The sequence below is a fragment of the Ambystoma mexicanum genome, chromosome 1p (genome assembly GCF_040938575.1).
Source record: "Ambystoma mexicanum isolate Mex_15411 chromosome 1p, UKY_AmexF1_1, whole genome shotgun sequence".
Lineage (NCBI taxonomy): Eukaryota > Metazoa > Chordata > Amphibia > Caudata > Ambystomatidae > Ambystoma > Ambystoma mexicanum.
The window spans coordinates 1,029,289,501-1,029,307,006 of NC_090921.1; the positions used below are offsets into that span (position 1 = coordinate 1,029,289,501).

General features: G+C 46.5%; 1 protein-coding gene across 1 annotated transcript in view; it reads left to right on the forward strand.

Annotated features, from left to right (window-relative positions):
* The window catches only part of PSKH1 (protein serine kinase H1), a 148,579-nt gene extending 133,504 nt beyond the window's left edge, over window positions 1-15,075 (forward strand). Inside the window, exon 3 of the mRNA XM_069603874.1 lies at window positions 14,120-15,075. Within this exon, the coding sequence (XP_069459975.1) occupies window positions 14,120-14,437 (318 nt within the window). The 3' untranslated portion in view covers window positions 14,438-15,075. The remainder of the gene's footprint in view (window positions 1-14,119) is intronic.
* Window positions 15,076-17,506: the final 2,431 nt, after the last annotated feature.

Below are 17,506 nucleotides of genomic sequence, written 5' to 3' on the forward strand. Positions count from 1 at the left end.
TCATATATGTGGCCAAACGGATCTCTTCCTGATGGTGAATCTTTGTGATTCTTTACGCCAACTTTTTCAGATTGTGCACTCCGCATTGGGGTGTGCACTCCGCATTGGGGGGTCTTTTATCTGAGGTTTACAGTAGACCTGAGTTGCTTTGTTAGATGTGCTAATCTGGTTTGAGTCCACATACCATGATTGAGCGTTCTTTGGATAGCCACAAGATGTTTGAGTCAGTGTGGGAGAGACTGGTTGAGTGGATTGGACGATCTTTGGAATTGGTGGTTCGAGTTGGTCCTTTCCGTTTGTGGCTTTAAACCCTGCTGTCCCAGTAGGTTTAGAAGTTGGTGGTGTCTTTGACTCATTAATTGTTTCCAAATGCTTTGGTTGCGTGTTCGCCTGCTTTAGATCATTTAGCAAGGATGGTGGTTTGCTAGGTGTATCCAGTATATAAGATGGTTCTGTACTTTCCACCGCTACTACTTCTTTATTGTGAGATTCCGATCCTTTTTTGCATTGTTTTGATGCTGGTGAGATGTCGTGGACAGCGTCCAATATCTCTGCATCCGACAATTCCGCCTCGGTTTCTAACTTTCTTTTGAATTGTTTTCTAAAGAAGTCCTTCAGGGCTGTTGACATAAGGGGGGTAGGAAAAGTGCCTTTCCCCATTTCTGCTTTCCTGATCGGGGCCAGCTGTTTTTCTTTCCTGTGCTTTTATTGCCGTTGGATCTATCAAGTCTCTAGACCTTTTTTTTATGTAAGACTTTTTTTTTGTACATTGCCAGTGCTGTCTCTTTTTTTTGCTGGTACAGGTTAGAATGCACCGCGGTGAGTTCTGCCTGTTGCAGCGGGACACCCACTGGGACCTCTTCAGCTCCACACAGTCCTGCGGTATCTGTAGTCCGAGCCGGCCTTCCCTCCACGTGTTGTGTAGGTAGATTGTTAAGTTGACTGGTACCTTCATGATTGGGTTCATTGTTGGGTTTGTTACAAACGCTTTTTATATGAAGCACCGGCTCCTTGTGTATCAATGCCAGAGTTATCGGCTTAGTTGAAGACTTAGCAGTCTTGTTGATTTCGGGGTATGATGAGGCTGTATTCGTATTATACCTTGATTGCGGGATTACTTCGTCCGGGGGCTGCGTATCCATTGTCGACAGTTCATGGACCGCAGATTTGGTCCCAGCCGGCTGACTGAGATCCAGCCGGAGGCACCCTTCGGTACCAACAGACTGGGTCCCACTCGCCACGGCGGAGGTCTGCCGGTCGGAACACATTGCGTCCAGTGGTTCCAGGTCGACTGCTGTTTCTTCATGTGGCCCCACTCCGGGGTGATAGCTGAGAACTTTGTTAACGGAACTCTGATGTTCCTCGTTGATGGCAAGTTGTACGGTGCAGGCTGCGCTCGGGGAAAGATGCGTGCAGGCTGCTGTGTACGGTCTTGGAGTTGTCACAATAGGACCGCTGTCTGTCATACTGTTATGAGGGTCGGCGTCGGACGTCGATTCCGGGTGCCTGGAGTGATCCGACTGTTCGGAACAAAAGTCCTCAGGGTCCTCGTGATTAGAGCCTTGAGTGATTGGGTTCTTGACATGGCCAGAGGTCGCTGGTGTCTTGGATCCGTCCATTGCACGGGGTTGCCTGGTAATTCGACTCCAACTTCTGAGAATCTGCCCAGACGGACTTTCTTGCGAGTCCAGTGGCAGACAATACCTCCTTCCCCTGTCCTTTGATTTGATACTTTGTACCTGATAGCCCTTAGCGGTCTGCTCCATTGGCTCCGTGGACTGCCGTAGACTGCGGTCTAACTCTGCGGTCCCAACTCTGCGTACCGCTTTGCGCTGGCTCCTGGGTAATGAGGGCCGGCCTCAGCAGTCTGCAGAGAGAAAAGACTGCCGTTCACAATTCACCTCCACTCGCCTGGAAAACACAACGTAGACTGCCGTAACCTTTTCCTTCCTAGGGACAACTCTGAAAAACAGTGCAAGTCCTGCAAACTGTTTCGCCAAAAACTAAGGACCGGAAAACTAAACGCTGAGCCTGCCACACCATGCAGGCAGAGGCCGACATAGACGTCGAGGGAGCCTCCAGCGATGTCGGCGTCCTAAGTGATGCCGAGGGCGATCGGGACCCGATGGATTCCCATCTGCGAGCCCCCAACTCCAACTGGGAGGCCGACGGTTCTGCTATGGAGACGACACCCGGCGGATCAAGCACCTCCATTACACGACACACTAAACCCATCCACCGTGGCTGACAGTCGACCACATCATCGACCGATGAGCCCCACGCGGTGTCGAAGGGAAGGCCCGAAAAATCAAAAGAACCCACCTGGACGCTGTTAGGCAGAAACCTGTGCAGTTCCCTCTGGGACCACTGCAAAAGATTTAAGACTACAGGTGTTTGGCAGTAAACCCACTTGGTAACAGTCTGTACCACACAGATTCACTTGGTAGCTGTGGCTGAGCAGTCAGACTTCCCTCAAGAAGAGTTGGGCAGTATACAGAGTATTCACAATAGTTCAAAAGAACACAGTAGAACAAGTAAACACTGACCAGGGCTTGGTGTAAAAGAGATATAATTATTTATTTAAAAACCACATCTAGAAAAACACACAGGCACTAATAGTAAGCAATTCAAAAACACGGTCACTAAAAGATATACATTCCCTTAGAAGAATATTAGACAAGTCTTCAGTAAAGCCCCACTTATTTTCAGACAGCGGTGAGCGCTTAACATAGATGGCACTTTAATAATTCGTTTTAAAGGGAGAGAAAAGCAGGGTATAATTTGAAACCGATCCCAACACTTTCATTAGAACAAACCCAGAGAGGAAGGCAAGTAAAACCGTGAAATCGGAGTTCAGAAGGCCGGATCCACTTTAAGAGGATCAGAACGAAATGTGTCCAAGGTCACACAGTTGAAGTGCACAAGAGTCTTGCAAAGGTTCAAAAAGTGTTGGACCAAAAGAAAGGGACCAGTTAGAAGGTCAAGGCGGCCAGCCCAGTCCAGAAGGTTAAGGGATTATTACCTTGTAGCAATCTTTAGAAAGGGAGGCCTGGCGGACACGGTACCTTAAAGTGGTGAGAATACTCCAGCGGGGGCAGTTGTTTCTGGCAGCGGATGGAAGTCAGTGCTTCGTCCGGGGGAAGAGAGGATCTCGTCAGGGAGGAAGACAGGAGTCTGTTGCACTGCCAGGGAAGAAACCAGCCGCGGAGTTCTCAGGTAAAAGGAGCGGTCATTTTATTCGCGGTCCAGTGGTAAGTGGCTATCCGGTTGCCGGGGTGCTTGGCACGGGCAATTCGACCACAAGACAGCCTGGGATGCGAAGAGAACAAGGTAAACTGGTTGTGCCCACCAGTCAGGGGAAGAAGCCTCTCCAGCCGGGAGATCTTCTCTGTCGTTGGGAAGTGGTGAGTCGGTTCCGCAGGACTCCACCGGTTTGTCATCGTGGTAGGTTGGCTCAGCTTCTCCCTCATCAGATTCTTAGGTCCTGTGGCGACTTCTGAAGTTCCAGTCCCCAAAGCCCTGCTTTTATGCAGCACACCCCCATTCACTCAGCCTAGCTGTCAATCAAACATGCTAAGTGGTGAGCCGGCCGGCTCACCACTTGGGCCAATCACACAAGAGTGCGACTTGAGTTACCAAGGTAACTCAGTCCAGGGTGCCTAAACCCCCTCCCACACACCCTGTGGTACCCAGACAGAGTGGCACCACTATTGGAGGCTTCTGTGGAGAAGCCCGCCAAAAAGTGGAACAAAGGGCTCGACTTGGGTTGGAGTCACAGAAGAGAACGCAAACGCCATTTTAGAATAGAGTCCTGGCAAAAAATACCAACCGGCGAATTAATATTAAATAAATAAACCGGCGGTATGTTCGAGGCTATGAGAATTAAATAATTAAAGTTGGTAGCCTCGAACAATGGGAAAATCCCATAGGGATATATTCGCGGTCGAATATAAAAAGTATTATCCACTGCCACCAGCCACAACTCGATCAGGGGGGACGGAGGCGTGCCCCCTCGACTAACAGACCCCGGGGCAATCGAATTGCCCCGACCAGTACGTCCACAATATGATGGTTTGTACTGGTTTCTGTTCATAATTTGGGACTAGTAAAGCCAATGGTGACTTTACATGCCCTAGGAGACAGTAGTCAGTCACAGGGTATGGAGTCTATGGTGGGGTGTCACTATGACACCCCTGGTTACTGCACTGAGGGTGCTGTGAAACACACATAGTAAAAACACATGAGACCCTATGGAGTAAAGGACCCCATAGCCCATAAAACACATTAACAGTCAAAGGAACACCATAAATCATGTCCAAGAGTGGGAGAAAGAGTCTCACTCTTGGCAGGAGAAAAAAACAAACTCCAGAAATCCAGCAAAGCTGCTGGGGGACTCGCTAGGTTAGGAAATTCAGCCTAAAGAGAGAATTCTCCCTAACAGACGCAACACAAACGAACACCTCTACCTGTCAAGACGTGGCTGATGACATATATTATGACACTCAAGGTTCCCAAGACCCTGGCTCATTAACAGACCCAGTAGACGAAGTGGGAGTGGGGGGTGGCATAGAGCAATACTATGATGACGGTGTATAGATCATCCCATCCCCAGACCATAGTGACCAGCCGGTGGCTAATTTTCCGGTGGACAACCAGCTGCAGTACAATGACGTTCTTTTAAAAGCTGCTGGACACTTTAAAAAACGATACCCAGGAAGCTCAAGTCGATAAGACTTTGTAGAGGACCTCTTTGGCTTAAGAGCTATGTACCACAGTTCATCCCACTGCTTCAGTCTGTCCAAAGCCTCATTCAGTGTACTCTACTTGCCCCCAATCTGACAAGGGCAGTCACCCCATGCATTGGAAAGATGTTTAGACCAGCCCCATCAGACCTATTTTACATCCGGGGGCAGCTGAAGCCCAGCTCTCTAGTAGTCACCACCACAAGGAAGAGAGCAGGAACACCTTTAGCCTCTGCCGAAGCCCCTCCTGCCAAGGAGAGCAAAAAGATGTACACCTTAGGCAGGAAAGTAGTTTCCTCAGCTGCTTTTCACGTAAGAATAGCAAACACTATGCTACTGTCCAGTTATAACTGCCACAAGTGGGACGAGATCTCAGAGCAAATAGACTTGGTCCCAGAACCCCTAAAGGCACAGCTCTTACAAACAATTGCTGAAGGGAGATTAGTAGCAAACGGCATTTTTAAAAATAACTTGGAGGTAGCGGGCCATGCAGGGCGAATTGTGGCGAAAGGTACCCTCATCAAACGCCATGCATGGCTACGTCAATCGGGTTTCAAGTTGGAGACTCAAGCCACCCTTTTGAACATGCCTATCGAGCCTAACGTATTATTCGGTAAAGCAGTCGAGGACGCACTGAAGAATGCTAAGGAGAAATATGACACTGTCAAATCCCTGGGACAACCCCCAAACAAACCCTTTGTGCAGAGAGGAGGTTCAAATGCACTCCGTTTAGAGGACAGAACTCCCAGCAGTGCTCAAACTACAACCAGGGCGGGCAGAGTTCGTGCAGGGGTTCCAGAAGGTCCAGACTTAGAAGCAGATCCTCCTCCTCCTACTCAAGAGGGGGCTCCACCCCTCCTAAGCAATGACCACCCATTACAGGTCCCCTCCCATGCCTCTCCAGTAGGAGGTCATATTTCTCACTTTACATACGCATGGGAGGAGATCACATCGGACAAGTGGGTACTTCGGACAAGTGGGTATTTTCCACCGTGGCGGGAGGGCAAGTGCATGGTGCTAATATAAACACCAGCCAGCCGACCACCCGCCAAGACAGACCAACTACAAAGGAAAAACACATCCTGCTAGAAGAAGTCAGAGCAGCGCTACTAAAGGACGCCATGGAAATCGTCCCGGCAAACCAGGTGAACACGGGTAGTGGCAGCACACCTATGCAGAGCAATCGATCCCAGGGTACCCTTATCTGGACGACTGCCTGATAACCGGTAATCCCTCAAATTTGCAAGCAAAATACCCAAAGAACAATCAATCTTATGTTCCAGTTGGGACTCTCAATGAGAAAAATAAAAAAAACAGTTCTTAGAAGCTATCATAAAGACAGAAGAGGGACTAGTCTTTCTGTCAAATGGTAGTTCAAAACCTACTGCTGCAAATACCTCTGTATCTAGCCGGTCGCCATATAACCGTACGCAAAGCAATGCACCTGCTCGGGGTGATGGCTTCATGCATTTACCTGGTTCCGCACTCACAGTATTCATGCGCCCAATGCAAGGGTGGTTAGCGCAGTGGTCTCAGGGAAGCGGTCAGTGGGACACTCTAGTGGTTGTTTTGCTAACCCTAGTTCAAGTGCTTCGTTGGTGGACAAAGGAAAATCTGCTGAAAGGAAAACCTTTTCACAACCCTACATTGCAAGCGATTCACAACAGACTCCTCACTCACCGGGTGTGGAGCCCATTTCCTTCACCACACCGTGCATGGCCTGTGGACCCATATCACAGGTCAAAATGACATAAACCTTTTTAGAGATACTATCAGTGCTCAAAGCCCTACAGGCTTTTCAAGTGCATCCATCGGGCCAAACAGTACACGTCCTCACAGACAGCACCATTGCCATGTTTTACATAAACGAGCAGGGAGGCACACCACACTCCAAGTCTTTCCAGGTTAGCCTAAAAACATTGGAAGTGGGCACTGAAGCGGAACATGTTCCTAGTGTCACAACACGTCCCTAGTGTCACAACACGTCCCAGGGGAACTCAATTCTCTAGCAGAGATCCTCTACCTGAAGAGCACAAGTGGCAGCACGGCAGAAATATTTCAGATGATATATTTTCCCCTCTGGGGCTATCCTCAGTTAGACTTGTTTGCCACAAGCCTAAACGCACAATACCCAGATTTCGCATCCTGGTTTCCCCAATTCGGATCCAAGGGGAACGCCCTGTGGATGAGCTGGTCAGGGAAATTAGCTTACGCTTCCCCCCCAACACTGCTACTGAGCAGGATAGTGAACAAGATGCACCAGGAACAAGCAACTCTAATCCTGGTTGCTCCTATGTGGGTGAGACCATTTATTTCTGCATTTGCACAAACGGGCGATGTGTGATCAAATCAAACTCCTGTACCCCTTCAACATGCGCACCCAACACAGGGAGACAACGTTGACACCCACATCCTCAATCTATGAGCTTGGCAGCTGGCTCTTTAATTCATAGTTTGGTCATTTAAAGCTACCTCAAAGGGGTATGGAAATTCTCAAGGAAGCACGTAAAGCAAACACCAGACATTGTTACTTTAACAAATGGAAAAAATTTGTAATATGGTGCCGGTCAAAAGATATAATCCCGATCAAATGCATCACACATTCTTCACTACATGCTCCACTTACTTGACTCTGGTCAAGTATTCAAACCCATCAAGGTTAACCTAGTGTCCTGGTGGAAAGTCTCGTCATTATGGCATTTATGAAAAGAGTAGAAAGACTTTACCCCACCATTTCAAACCCGCCTCCAAAGTGAGATCTAAATGTGGTACTTGCAAAACTCATAGCCCCCGCCCCACCCCTTTGAGCCTATGCACAAATCCAGCCTTAAACACCTAACCTATTTAAAACAACTTTTCTGGTGGCCATCACCTCTATAAGAAGAGTCGGTGAACTACAAGCTTTGTCCGTGCAAGACCCTTTGTTTGTTTTCCACAAAGACAAGTTGGTACTAAGAACACACCTTAGGTGAAAACCTAAGTTCATATTCCAGTTCCATGACAACCAGTCCATTGAACTACCCGCTTTCCTTCAAAACCCTTCAAACTCAACTGAGAAAACCTCCATATACTAGATGTAAGGAGGAGGGTTCTTTACTATGTAAACAAAACAAAACTGCTATGAAAAACAGACCAACTGTTTGTCTCCCTAGCACCTGGCAGGGATGGTGATCGCGTTTCAAACGCCATCTACAGATGGATAGTCAAGTGCATATAACTTTGCTACACTCTTATCAAACAAAACTCTGCCTTTCACACCAAGAGCTTGCTCTACCATGGCTATAGGAGCTACTTTGCCCTTTATTGCAAATGTCCAGCTGGATGCCATTTCTAAAGCAGATACGTGGAGCTCTATACATACTTTTACTCCGCACTACTGCATTGACGCACATTCTAAAGCAGATTCACAGGTGGGACAAGCGGTGCTAAAAAAATCTATTTGCCGCTGTACCTTCTCACAACACACCATCTTTTCCAAACACTGCTTGCTAATCTTTGCATAGCATGTGATCTAAGCAGATCCACAAGCCTCAGAAGGGATACATTACTCACCGTATTTGTATTTCTGATGCTTGTATCTGCTTAGATTCACATGCGCCCACACTTCCTCCCCTGTGGAGCAGAAGGTGCATAAATGTTTTCTGGCTTTATCTACTCTTATCTGCTTTATTACAGCTGTACTCCCGCTACACTTCATGCTACCTAATGTCAGATTGTTTTGTTTGAGGGACCTCGACACGTGAAGGACCATGGGTACAGTGGACGTCACTAGGGATAGGATTACAGGCATGCTCTGTCGACGTCCCTTTTTAGAGTTTCAAAAACAAAAAATGTAATGCTCCGCAGCTACCACTAGATATCTGCCTATGCATAGCATGTGAATCTAAGCAGATAAAAGCATCAGAAATATGATTACGGTGAGTAATGTATCCCATATAGTAGGAAAGTCCATTTGAGCCAAGTCACACAGTCTACGCCGCCACGTAGTAGCCAGCGCTGGAAGTTCACCTCCAGTTCTGAGCCACACCAGCAAGTCATTGTGGTTATGCAAATTAGCTCAAATGCAAACCCTTTTCTCCTGGAAATGGTCTTTGTCTAAGAAGGCAGTGCTACTTTAAACATAGCTTAATCAACCCAAGACAGACGTTTCCAAGACTGCCAGGACAACTACATACCTGGTTTCACCCTCATTAGGGATCATCAGTGCAGTATAGACCTGACAGCCTTGTGGTTGGAGCATTTGGCCATGTTTTCACAAACCAAGAAAGTTGGTTTCTAGGTATCTTAGTGTTTTCAACCTGTAGTTTAGGATCAGAAGAGGGGGGTGATACAGTAGGATGGGATGAGAGGCTTGATCATCATTTTATGGTTTTCTTCACGCCTGCATATGTGGTTGGTTCGTTTTAAGGCTTTTCTTATCCCTCTGTGATGATGGGTAGTTGGGAGATTATTAAACTTTTCCAAGAATTCTGTAGGACTATTGGCTTGTAGGCTATGCAGACAAGATGATTTTCTCAGGGTTCCGTTTACGAAAAAAAGGTTCCTTCGGTGGATATGGTTCTAATGATTCCAGAATCCAAGGAATTGTTTGATACCTTTTGTGAGGGACCTAGTTTCAGTTAGATTGGACTGGTTATGACAGATAGGTTTCATAGGTGTGTTGGTTTAGCTTGCCGCTGGTTGTTCAGGCAAATTTTGGGAGTAAAACCAGTTGGGCATGGGGGTGTAGACTATACCATGTGCTAGTCAGTTATTATGGGGACAACATAATGAGCGAAGATATGTAGGTGATTGGTATGCAAAACCTGTATCTGTTTAGTGCTGTGAGACATGCATGGTATCAAGAGAGACACAGACTCAAAGATGTTAGTTTCAAAACCTTTATTTACTAAGGTTCCCGAGTTGGTGTAATGCCTAACTTTAAACGGATGGTTCCCTTAACTGATGTTTCTAAGGGCCGTTGATGTCTAAAGTCCAAAACAATCCACCTGTGTCTAAACCTATGCTTGCCCTCACTCTCTACAAAAATGTGTTAGGAGGACTTTAAAAAGGAAAAATAGTGGTTCAACAGAAAATAGGAAACCCATGTTTGGTTTCAGGCGGTCTTCTCACCAGGTGTAGTTTGATCACAAAAATAAGTTCACTGAAAAAGGGCTGTTCTTAAGACCTTCTGCACAGGGCCCTTGCAGTATTCTCAAATACTTTGAATGTCTTTGGTTCCTTGGGATTCCCTTGTCCAAGTTCAACAGAACAAAAGAAATATATAACAGTCCCTCCTTTCAACCTCTCGGGGTTCCCTTCCCCAAGCTCCGGCCTCTCCAGTTCTAAACAAAAAAGTTCAACTTGTCAAGATATGCCCTTCTCTTGTTTACAGTTCCTTTCACATACAACCTTCTCATGGGGTAATATCAGAGACTTTCAAAAACGTTACGTTCTTGGCTCATCCTAAGTGCGACCACTCTGATCTTTGGCCCCACTCTGTATTTCCTGTACTTGCTTCTCTTATATCTTTTCCTCTTCCAAGTGCTTTCTACACTGCTTGGTTATCGTTCACTTGGTTGTGCTCACTTGCACCTTCTTTGTCTGGCTTTCTCTCAACTTGCCGTGCCGCGGGCACCTTCCTTTCATTTACCGTCTCTCCATTGTGCCTCTTGCACAGTTACTACTTTACTTTCGTGCACCAGTCTTTTTCCTTATCGTGCCTCTGCACACTTTGCACTTTTAAACTTTTATTCTTGCTTTCCTTTTGGGTCCCTCACATCCTTTTATTTCTGTCTTTCTGTGAAACACTACTGGATTCCTTTTTGGCTGAGGCAATGCTGGTTTTCAAGTATTTCTTCTTTATTACATGGGTCTCGGACCCCTTTTGGCTTTCAGATATAACTTGTCTCTTCACTACAAGTCCCACAATGCCCTTTTCCTATGGACAATAGTGGACTTTCACAAAAGGATTATTTTCTCTCGCTTTCCTGCTTCGTGTCGCTTCACTCTTTTCACTTGCTTCCTGTTTCATGCCCCTTTGCAATCTGTCATGTGGTGCTTTTCAGTTTGTGTCTTTCTCCTGATCCGCTGCAGTAACACGCACGCTCCCGAGTTTCTTTCTCATTGACTTTCACGAAACTCACTGGGAAGCGTCACATTGCCAGGTGGTTCCTTCAGGATACACAGGGTTGAGGTCAGGGTCTCGCCACCTGCCCCTCGGGACCTTTGCTGTCACCAAGGGTGCCTAAGGGGGACGAGCATTCCATTGAACGCTGGCATCAGGGTGCAGGCAGCCTCACTATGGCTCCTTGGAAACACGGCTTCCTCGCCATGCTGCAGCCCCTCAGTCACCTGGCCAGCGTATCGGCACACCACTCTTCTCCACCCTTCAGATCCTGCCACTCTCTGCTCCTTGGTGTCTCAGATCCAGACAGTATCCCCAGTTCGCTTTCTGCTTCTGTCATTGGACTGGGACTGAGAAGGGATCCCCTGCTGGACTCAGCCACACAGCCTCACTGCTGCTCTGCCTGCTTTCTTAGCAGCCTCCTTTTATGCACCTGTGTTGTATCAATGGGCTGCAGGTGTGTGGTCAGGGCTGGGTTTGCCTGACCTTCAATACTCCAATTAACAGGACATGCCTGTCCTTCAGTCCTATAGTCTAGTGGTGTAATTGGTCATTTTTAAATGCCTGACCCTGCTTGACTCTATTAGTGGAACGACTTGAGGAGTTTCTACAGTAGGCTGCCCTTACTTTCTCCATGTTCTTTCTATGGGCAGTCCCCACTACTCTCGGCTGCCTCTTCTTTCCAGTATTAGTTGGAAATGGGGAGTCGGAGATGGAATGTGGTTGGAAATATCCCATGAAGGCTGAAATGAAAAAGGGGTTTCTGATGGCAAATGAGGAGAGGGGGAATACCATGTCTTGAATACCATGTCTCGCCCTTGGATATTCTCCTCCCAATCCCTCATGACCCTCTAGTCTTCCGATCCTCCCTCGCTTGTCCACCCCCAGGGTCGTGATCCAAAAGCGATGGCCCTTAACTGGCCACCTGAACAAAGGGTTCCGGGGCAGTAAGTGGGAGAACACAGTCCGGTTTCTCACAGAATGTAGGCACAACTTAAAAGTAAACTAGTTGTTTATTAGGTATTTAGGCAGCAGTAATACGTATGTAGTTCTTGTGGAGGCATGAAGAGTGATTCAACCTCCAGAAATGCAAGGGATGGAGCTATACAGTAGTTGAGCAGGTGCAAAGCGAGTTAATCGATCAAGCCGACGTTCTGAGCAAAGCACAATGAGAAGGGCTTGTAATGTGTTCGATATGTAGGGATGTACAAAGGATCAAATATGCGGTAGGTGTTCATGCATCAATAAGTGAAACAGTTGTTAGGGATGCATCTATAAATGCAATTTATTTAATTGAGTTAGGTAGCAGGCAGTACAGGGAGTCCTATGCTGTTGTGGCCGAAATGTAATTCAGTTAAATGCGAGATAGGTTGTACTATAAAAGCCATAAGTGTGGGGCCAACACAATGTTTCAATCTAGCTGTGTGTACACCAACAGAGTATATGTGGCTATGTGCTTGGCGTGCAGGTATTTACAAATGGTGAAATTCAGCTGTGTTAGGTATGCAGTATGATGAACAGCAAAATTGTTGTGGTGATTAACTCCATGCTTAACAGCTTACTGTAAGGTATGCATGCAGCAATATAGTTAGCTGTACAGATGTAGAGGAGACTGAACACAGAGCCTCAAACTAGCTATGTAGGCTAGCCCAGTGGGTCAATGTAGCTGTTTGATATGAATGCTGCAATATAGTTGGCTGCAGTGATTTAGTGGGTGTCAAACAGATTCAGTCCGGGTAATGGCTAGCCATGCAGTCAAACACAATAAGTTAAGATTCCTTCTATAATTTCAGCCAAACCCAGGTCCTTCTATCTAAGTATTCTGGGGTCAGCCGTTAAGTGAACTATAAAGATGTGGTAGATACTTAAAACAAAATATCTAGGTAATTTCCACTCATGCAGTCTAACAGAATGGGTCAATCAAGATTATTTTTTTGCTAGGATTCCAGGCAAAACAAGAGTAAATAGAGCTGTGTTATGGGGTCAGCAGTACAATGAGCTGTAACAATTACAACTGTTGGTTTACACAATGTTCAATAGAGTTCAGTGTGAAGTGTTCAGTGATAGATATCACCAGCTAGACAGTTGTTGTGCGTATATGCAAACAAAGATTCTATATGGCTATGTGTTATGCAAGCAAAAACTCAGTGAGACAGGCAAGATTATGTGCCAGAAAGTGTGATTAAACATACACCTGTTGCTAGCAGAATGATTACATCTAGCTGTGTGCCAAGGTGTTCAGTCATAGATACAAGGATCCCAACAGATTTACTGGTACAGAGGCAGACAAGTTATGAGCTCTGAGTGCAGAGAATAATTAAAGCATAGATTCACTTTACCTTTATGAGTTTTCTCTGAACAAACTGTGGGTCACCGGGGACAGGGCTGGGGGCAAGGCTAACAGGTGGCATCCTTTGCCACTGCCTTTCTTATACTTGCAACTACTTTGTTTGAGGGCATCATCTGGCACTGATCATACCTGTATCGTACATGATGGGTAGAAGCACATTCCACAAATAGCAGACCTGTTTTACCACTCTGTCTCTGCCATTTACAGACTTACACCAGGTTTCTCAGTGCCCATTGTGGTGAGCTCAGGTACTGGTTGTGTGCCCCTCTCCTGTTGCCAGCGGGTTGTTGCTTGTTTAAGATTAACAAGTAACTGATATATAGAAAGTGGGTGACAAACTCCTAAATGAATGGATTTATAATGTATGTACATTCCGAGTTGTGTACATGTGGTCTTGTCTATTAACCTGAAGCCTCAGTTGGGTTGCTTCCTTCGAAGGCCAGAACTAAACATCTCTAACCTTAGTGACTTCCTCTGAGGTGCTGTAACTGAAGGATCCTTTTAGTAATTGGTGATCAGAGGGCACCAAATTAGACATCGTCACTGTGACCAGTTACTTATTTCACAATCTACCAAACCGCTGTCAAAAGGCGACTGCATATCTTGTTTATAAATCGCCAATAAATGAAGCTCTGTGTCCTGGATCATAAGGCGCCAGCTGCAACAAGTTCCTTTGTAGCTCCTCACAGAAGTAAAGCATCACTATCCCTTTTAACAGAGCCCCCTTGAGGTCTCCATTTTATTCAGAAGCATGCCCTCTGCATTGGTGTCTCTTAATACAATGGTTGCATAAGTCTTGTTCTATGAAAAGTAATTGTTGCATAAAAATAAATGTTGGCCTGTGTTCATAATGCCAACCTGTGTTTTAAGAAATGCCTTCTTTGTTTTCATTGTTTATAATTTTGTTTTTCTTTCCCTTAGCCCTGGCCTAGTGTCTCAAACCTCGCCAAGGATTTTATCGACCGATTGCTCACAGTGGATCCTGGTGAACGGATGTCAGCCAGCCATGCCCTAAAGCATCCCTGGGTGGTTAGCATGGCTGCCTCCTCCTCCATGAAGAACTTGCACCGCTCAATCTCTCAGAACCTTCTGAAGAGGGCCTCATCCCGATGCCAAAGCACCAAATCTGCACAGTCCACACGCTCCAGCCGCTCGACCAAATCCAACAAATCGCGCCGGGTGCGTGAGCGGGAACTGCGTGAACTCAATCTGCGGTACCAGCAGCAATACAATGGCTAGGATCTCGGTGAAAGAAACCATTAGGGATTGGTTCTAAGGGGGTACTCCTTCCTCCTGGTTCAGCAGGACATTTACTGTGCATCAGTTCAGAATTGATACCGTCGATGATGATGATGATGATGGTGGTGGATCTTTTTCTGCTGGGAACCAAAGGGCCTCTAGAGGCAATGAGGATTACATCTGGCTGTGGAACACAGAGAGAGGTCGTTCATATGTCGTTGAGCTACATAGGTCTGTTTTGAATTCGTCCACTGACGTGCTCCTGGATCTGCTGGTGTTGCTGCTCTGTGCTTTCCAAATCTCTCAACTGTCCTTTTCAGTCCCTCTGTTATTTCTTTGGTCCCAAATGAGACTGAGCATACAATCCACAGCTCATGGATGTGTTGGTGGCGGAGTGAGGAGTGCCAGACCTCCCGTGACCAGTCTGCACGAGTTGCCTCTGCTGGATTGCCCAGAAGATTGCAATCAAAAGGTTAATTGCAAGTGACCACCTGGATACCTGGCAAAAGCCAGCGTGTGTTTAAGGGATACACTCCGGTATCTGTGTGCCTTTCCTTCTTGTGATGTAGGCCAGTGATGTTTAAATGCAAACGCTGCAATGAAGTGCATCAAAGGGGTCACACCCTTGCCCTTAAGAATGCAAGTGTGGTCTTTTTTTCTTTTTTTAAAATCTATACATAATATTTAGGCAATGGGAGTGATCGCTAGTGTTGGCCTTCCTTAGATCCACTGCGTGAAGAATGAATGCTGCCACTGAGCTCTAGAAGGAAGCATTTAATTTTTGGACCCTGCTGTCCATTTGCTGGTTGAAAAGCGGAAGGGTGTGGGGTTCCAATCGCTAGATATCACTAGACTAACTTGGAGCCGTGCCCCTGCTCATCTGAACAGTGCAAATGCTCCCCTCATCCCTTGCTCTGCTAGCCCTCTGCCCAGCGACTCCTTGTAACAAACAAGGAAGGGCTGGTTGAGGCCTAGACTGGGCTAGCAAAGGAGCCTGTGGAGTGTGCTTGTGGCTATTCCCTAGAACCTGCAGGATGTGTGTCTGGTCTAGCATATTCTTTGAGTGTGCTAGAAGGTGCTGGCACTCTCCTTACTATTTTCTTTTCTTGAATTTCCTGCTGCTCACAGCACCCACCTTTGCCTTCCCCTCTCGAGCAAGTCGACCTCCTCATGCATCTTGACTGAGTTCCCAATTGTTGGTTTGACGCTGCCAGGCATGGATTTGATCTCCATAGAATGGTGTGAGGGGCATTTTGCTGGATTGACGTTCCATACAATTAAGGCCTGTTCCTGCCCCACTGGCACTATCAGGGAATGATTCACCATCTACGATTCAATCTCGGTGCCTCCAACATCTAAGCACACTTTGCAGTGTAGAGATTCGGTGCCCACTTGGGTGCCAGAGTGTCGATCATGACTGTGCACTGGTGCACTACCACATGGGCTTCTTGAGTGCTCCCTTGTAGGCAATCCCAACCCGTTTTCATCTCTTTGCAGACTTTTTACAGTCTGTCAATTGTGTTCTTTCTAGATTGGGGTGCATTGGACACTTCTTCAAACTGTTGCAGTGTTCCAGTTTAGCTGTTAGGTATGTATCCGATGAGTGTTGTGTGGTTTGTTTACGTTGTGTTTTTCTGGCAGTCTTGCAAACGGGGCTTGCATGTTCCTAGTTCCTTTACAGGAAAGTTGGGAGGGTAGGCCACAGCTCCTCATTGAAACGCCATCTCTCACTATGCCTTCTAGTGCCTCTCAAGAGCTTCTGGGATCGGCAGGGGGTTTGTTATTTGTTGGATTCACTCTGACACGGCCCTAATAGCCTTTCTGAGCCACCAGTCTCCCTCACAACCTGTCCACCTACATACAGTAAAAGACTTGAATTTGAGGGTCCGCAAGCAATGACATTAGGGAAAATAATAGATGCACAGTCGTTTTCCCCCTCAGTATCCCATAGCAACCGACAATAAAAACTTGAAATGAATGAGGTATCGGCACACGATGCACACCTTTGTTTTGGTTATCACCATACCATACCGCGACAGATCTATGTAAGATGGAGTGTTAATGTATAGTTCTGCTTTGGGAATACGGCAGTGTAATAATGCGTTGCTCTATAAAGGTCTGTGTCAATGATCAGATCCACACTTCCTTCATTTTGTCATGCCTTTCACCAGAATTCTGGTCCCCGTGCTTGGTCGAATGCAGCAAACTAAATCAGTCCGAGCCATTTTGGTCTTTCTTCCATTTAGTTTGTATTTTTTTTTTTTTTTTTTTTTTTTTTTTAGATGCACTCATCCAGTTTCTTCGGAGTATCACACAGATTGTTTCTTTTTGCAGGCATTTATTTCCTCCTCTCACAGATGAGCAATCTTTTCTGCAATGCTCTGGGTGCACAAAAGCTCTACAATGTTCGGTGCTGCATGCACAAGCATGTCGATTTTCACCCTTCGGTCAAGGAAAGAGTTGCTCCTCTGCCCATAATTATTTATCTGAAATCTCCAAATCTTTTCGTGTTCGTGCCTGGATCCAAGCCCGAGCTTTTGATTGCGGCTGCATGACTCGGCCTTGCTAACCACTCGTCCCTCTCCAGGGATGGAGCAAGAGAAGTGATTGTCAATTTTCTGCAATTGTTAAACTGTTGTTTCCTCCCTCTTGGCAGTTGTAGGAACAGCGTTCAGATTACCTAGACCGGAATGTATTGACTTGCACATGGAAGCAGCCTCCAAGCGATCTAGCTCAGTGTTGGAGGAAAGACGAAGAGCTGCAATATCGTCCTTTCTTATATGCCAGGCAAATGACCTCTGGCTGTTGCTGTTTGCGAAGGGGTGTGTGGTTTAAATGTGTCAAGATCTAACAGTTATTCACTTAGTGGAATAGCAAAAAGGGCCTGCTGGAACTGAGATCGAAAACGACTAACCACTTTCCAATATCCTGCTTAACCACCCTAAAACACAGAACAATAAACACTGTATCTGTATGGCAGCGAAACGTAAAACCACCACAAACCGCACACATCCAGCAACACCAAACCAACTTAGCCAGCCACACGCACACACATCTCCACACACACTC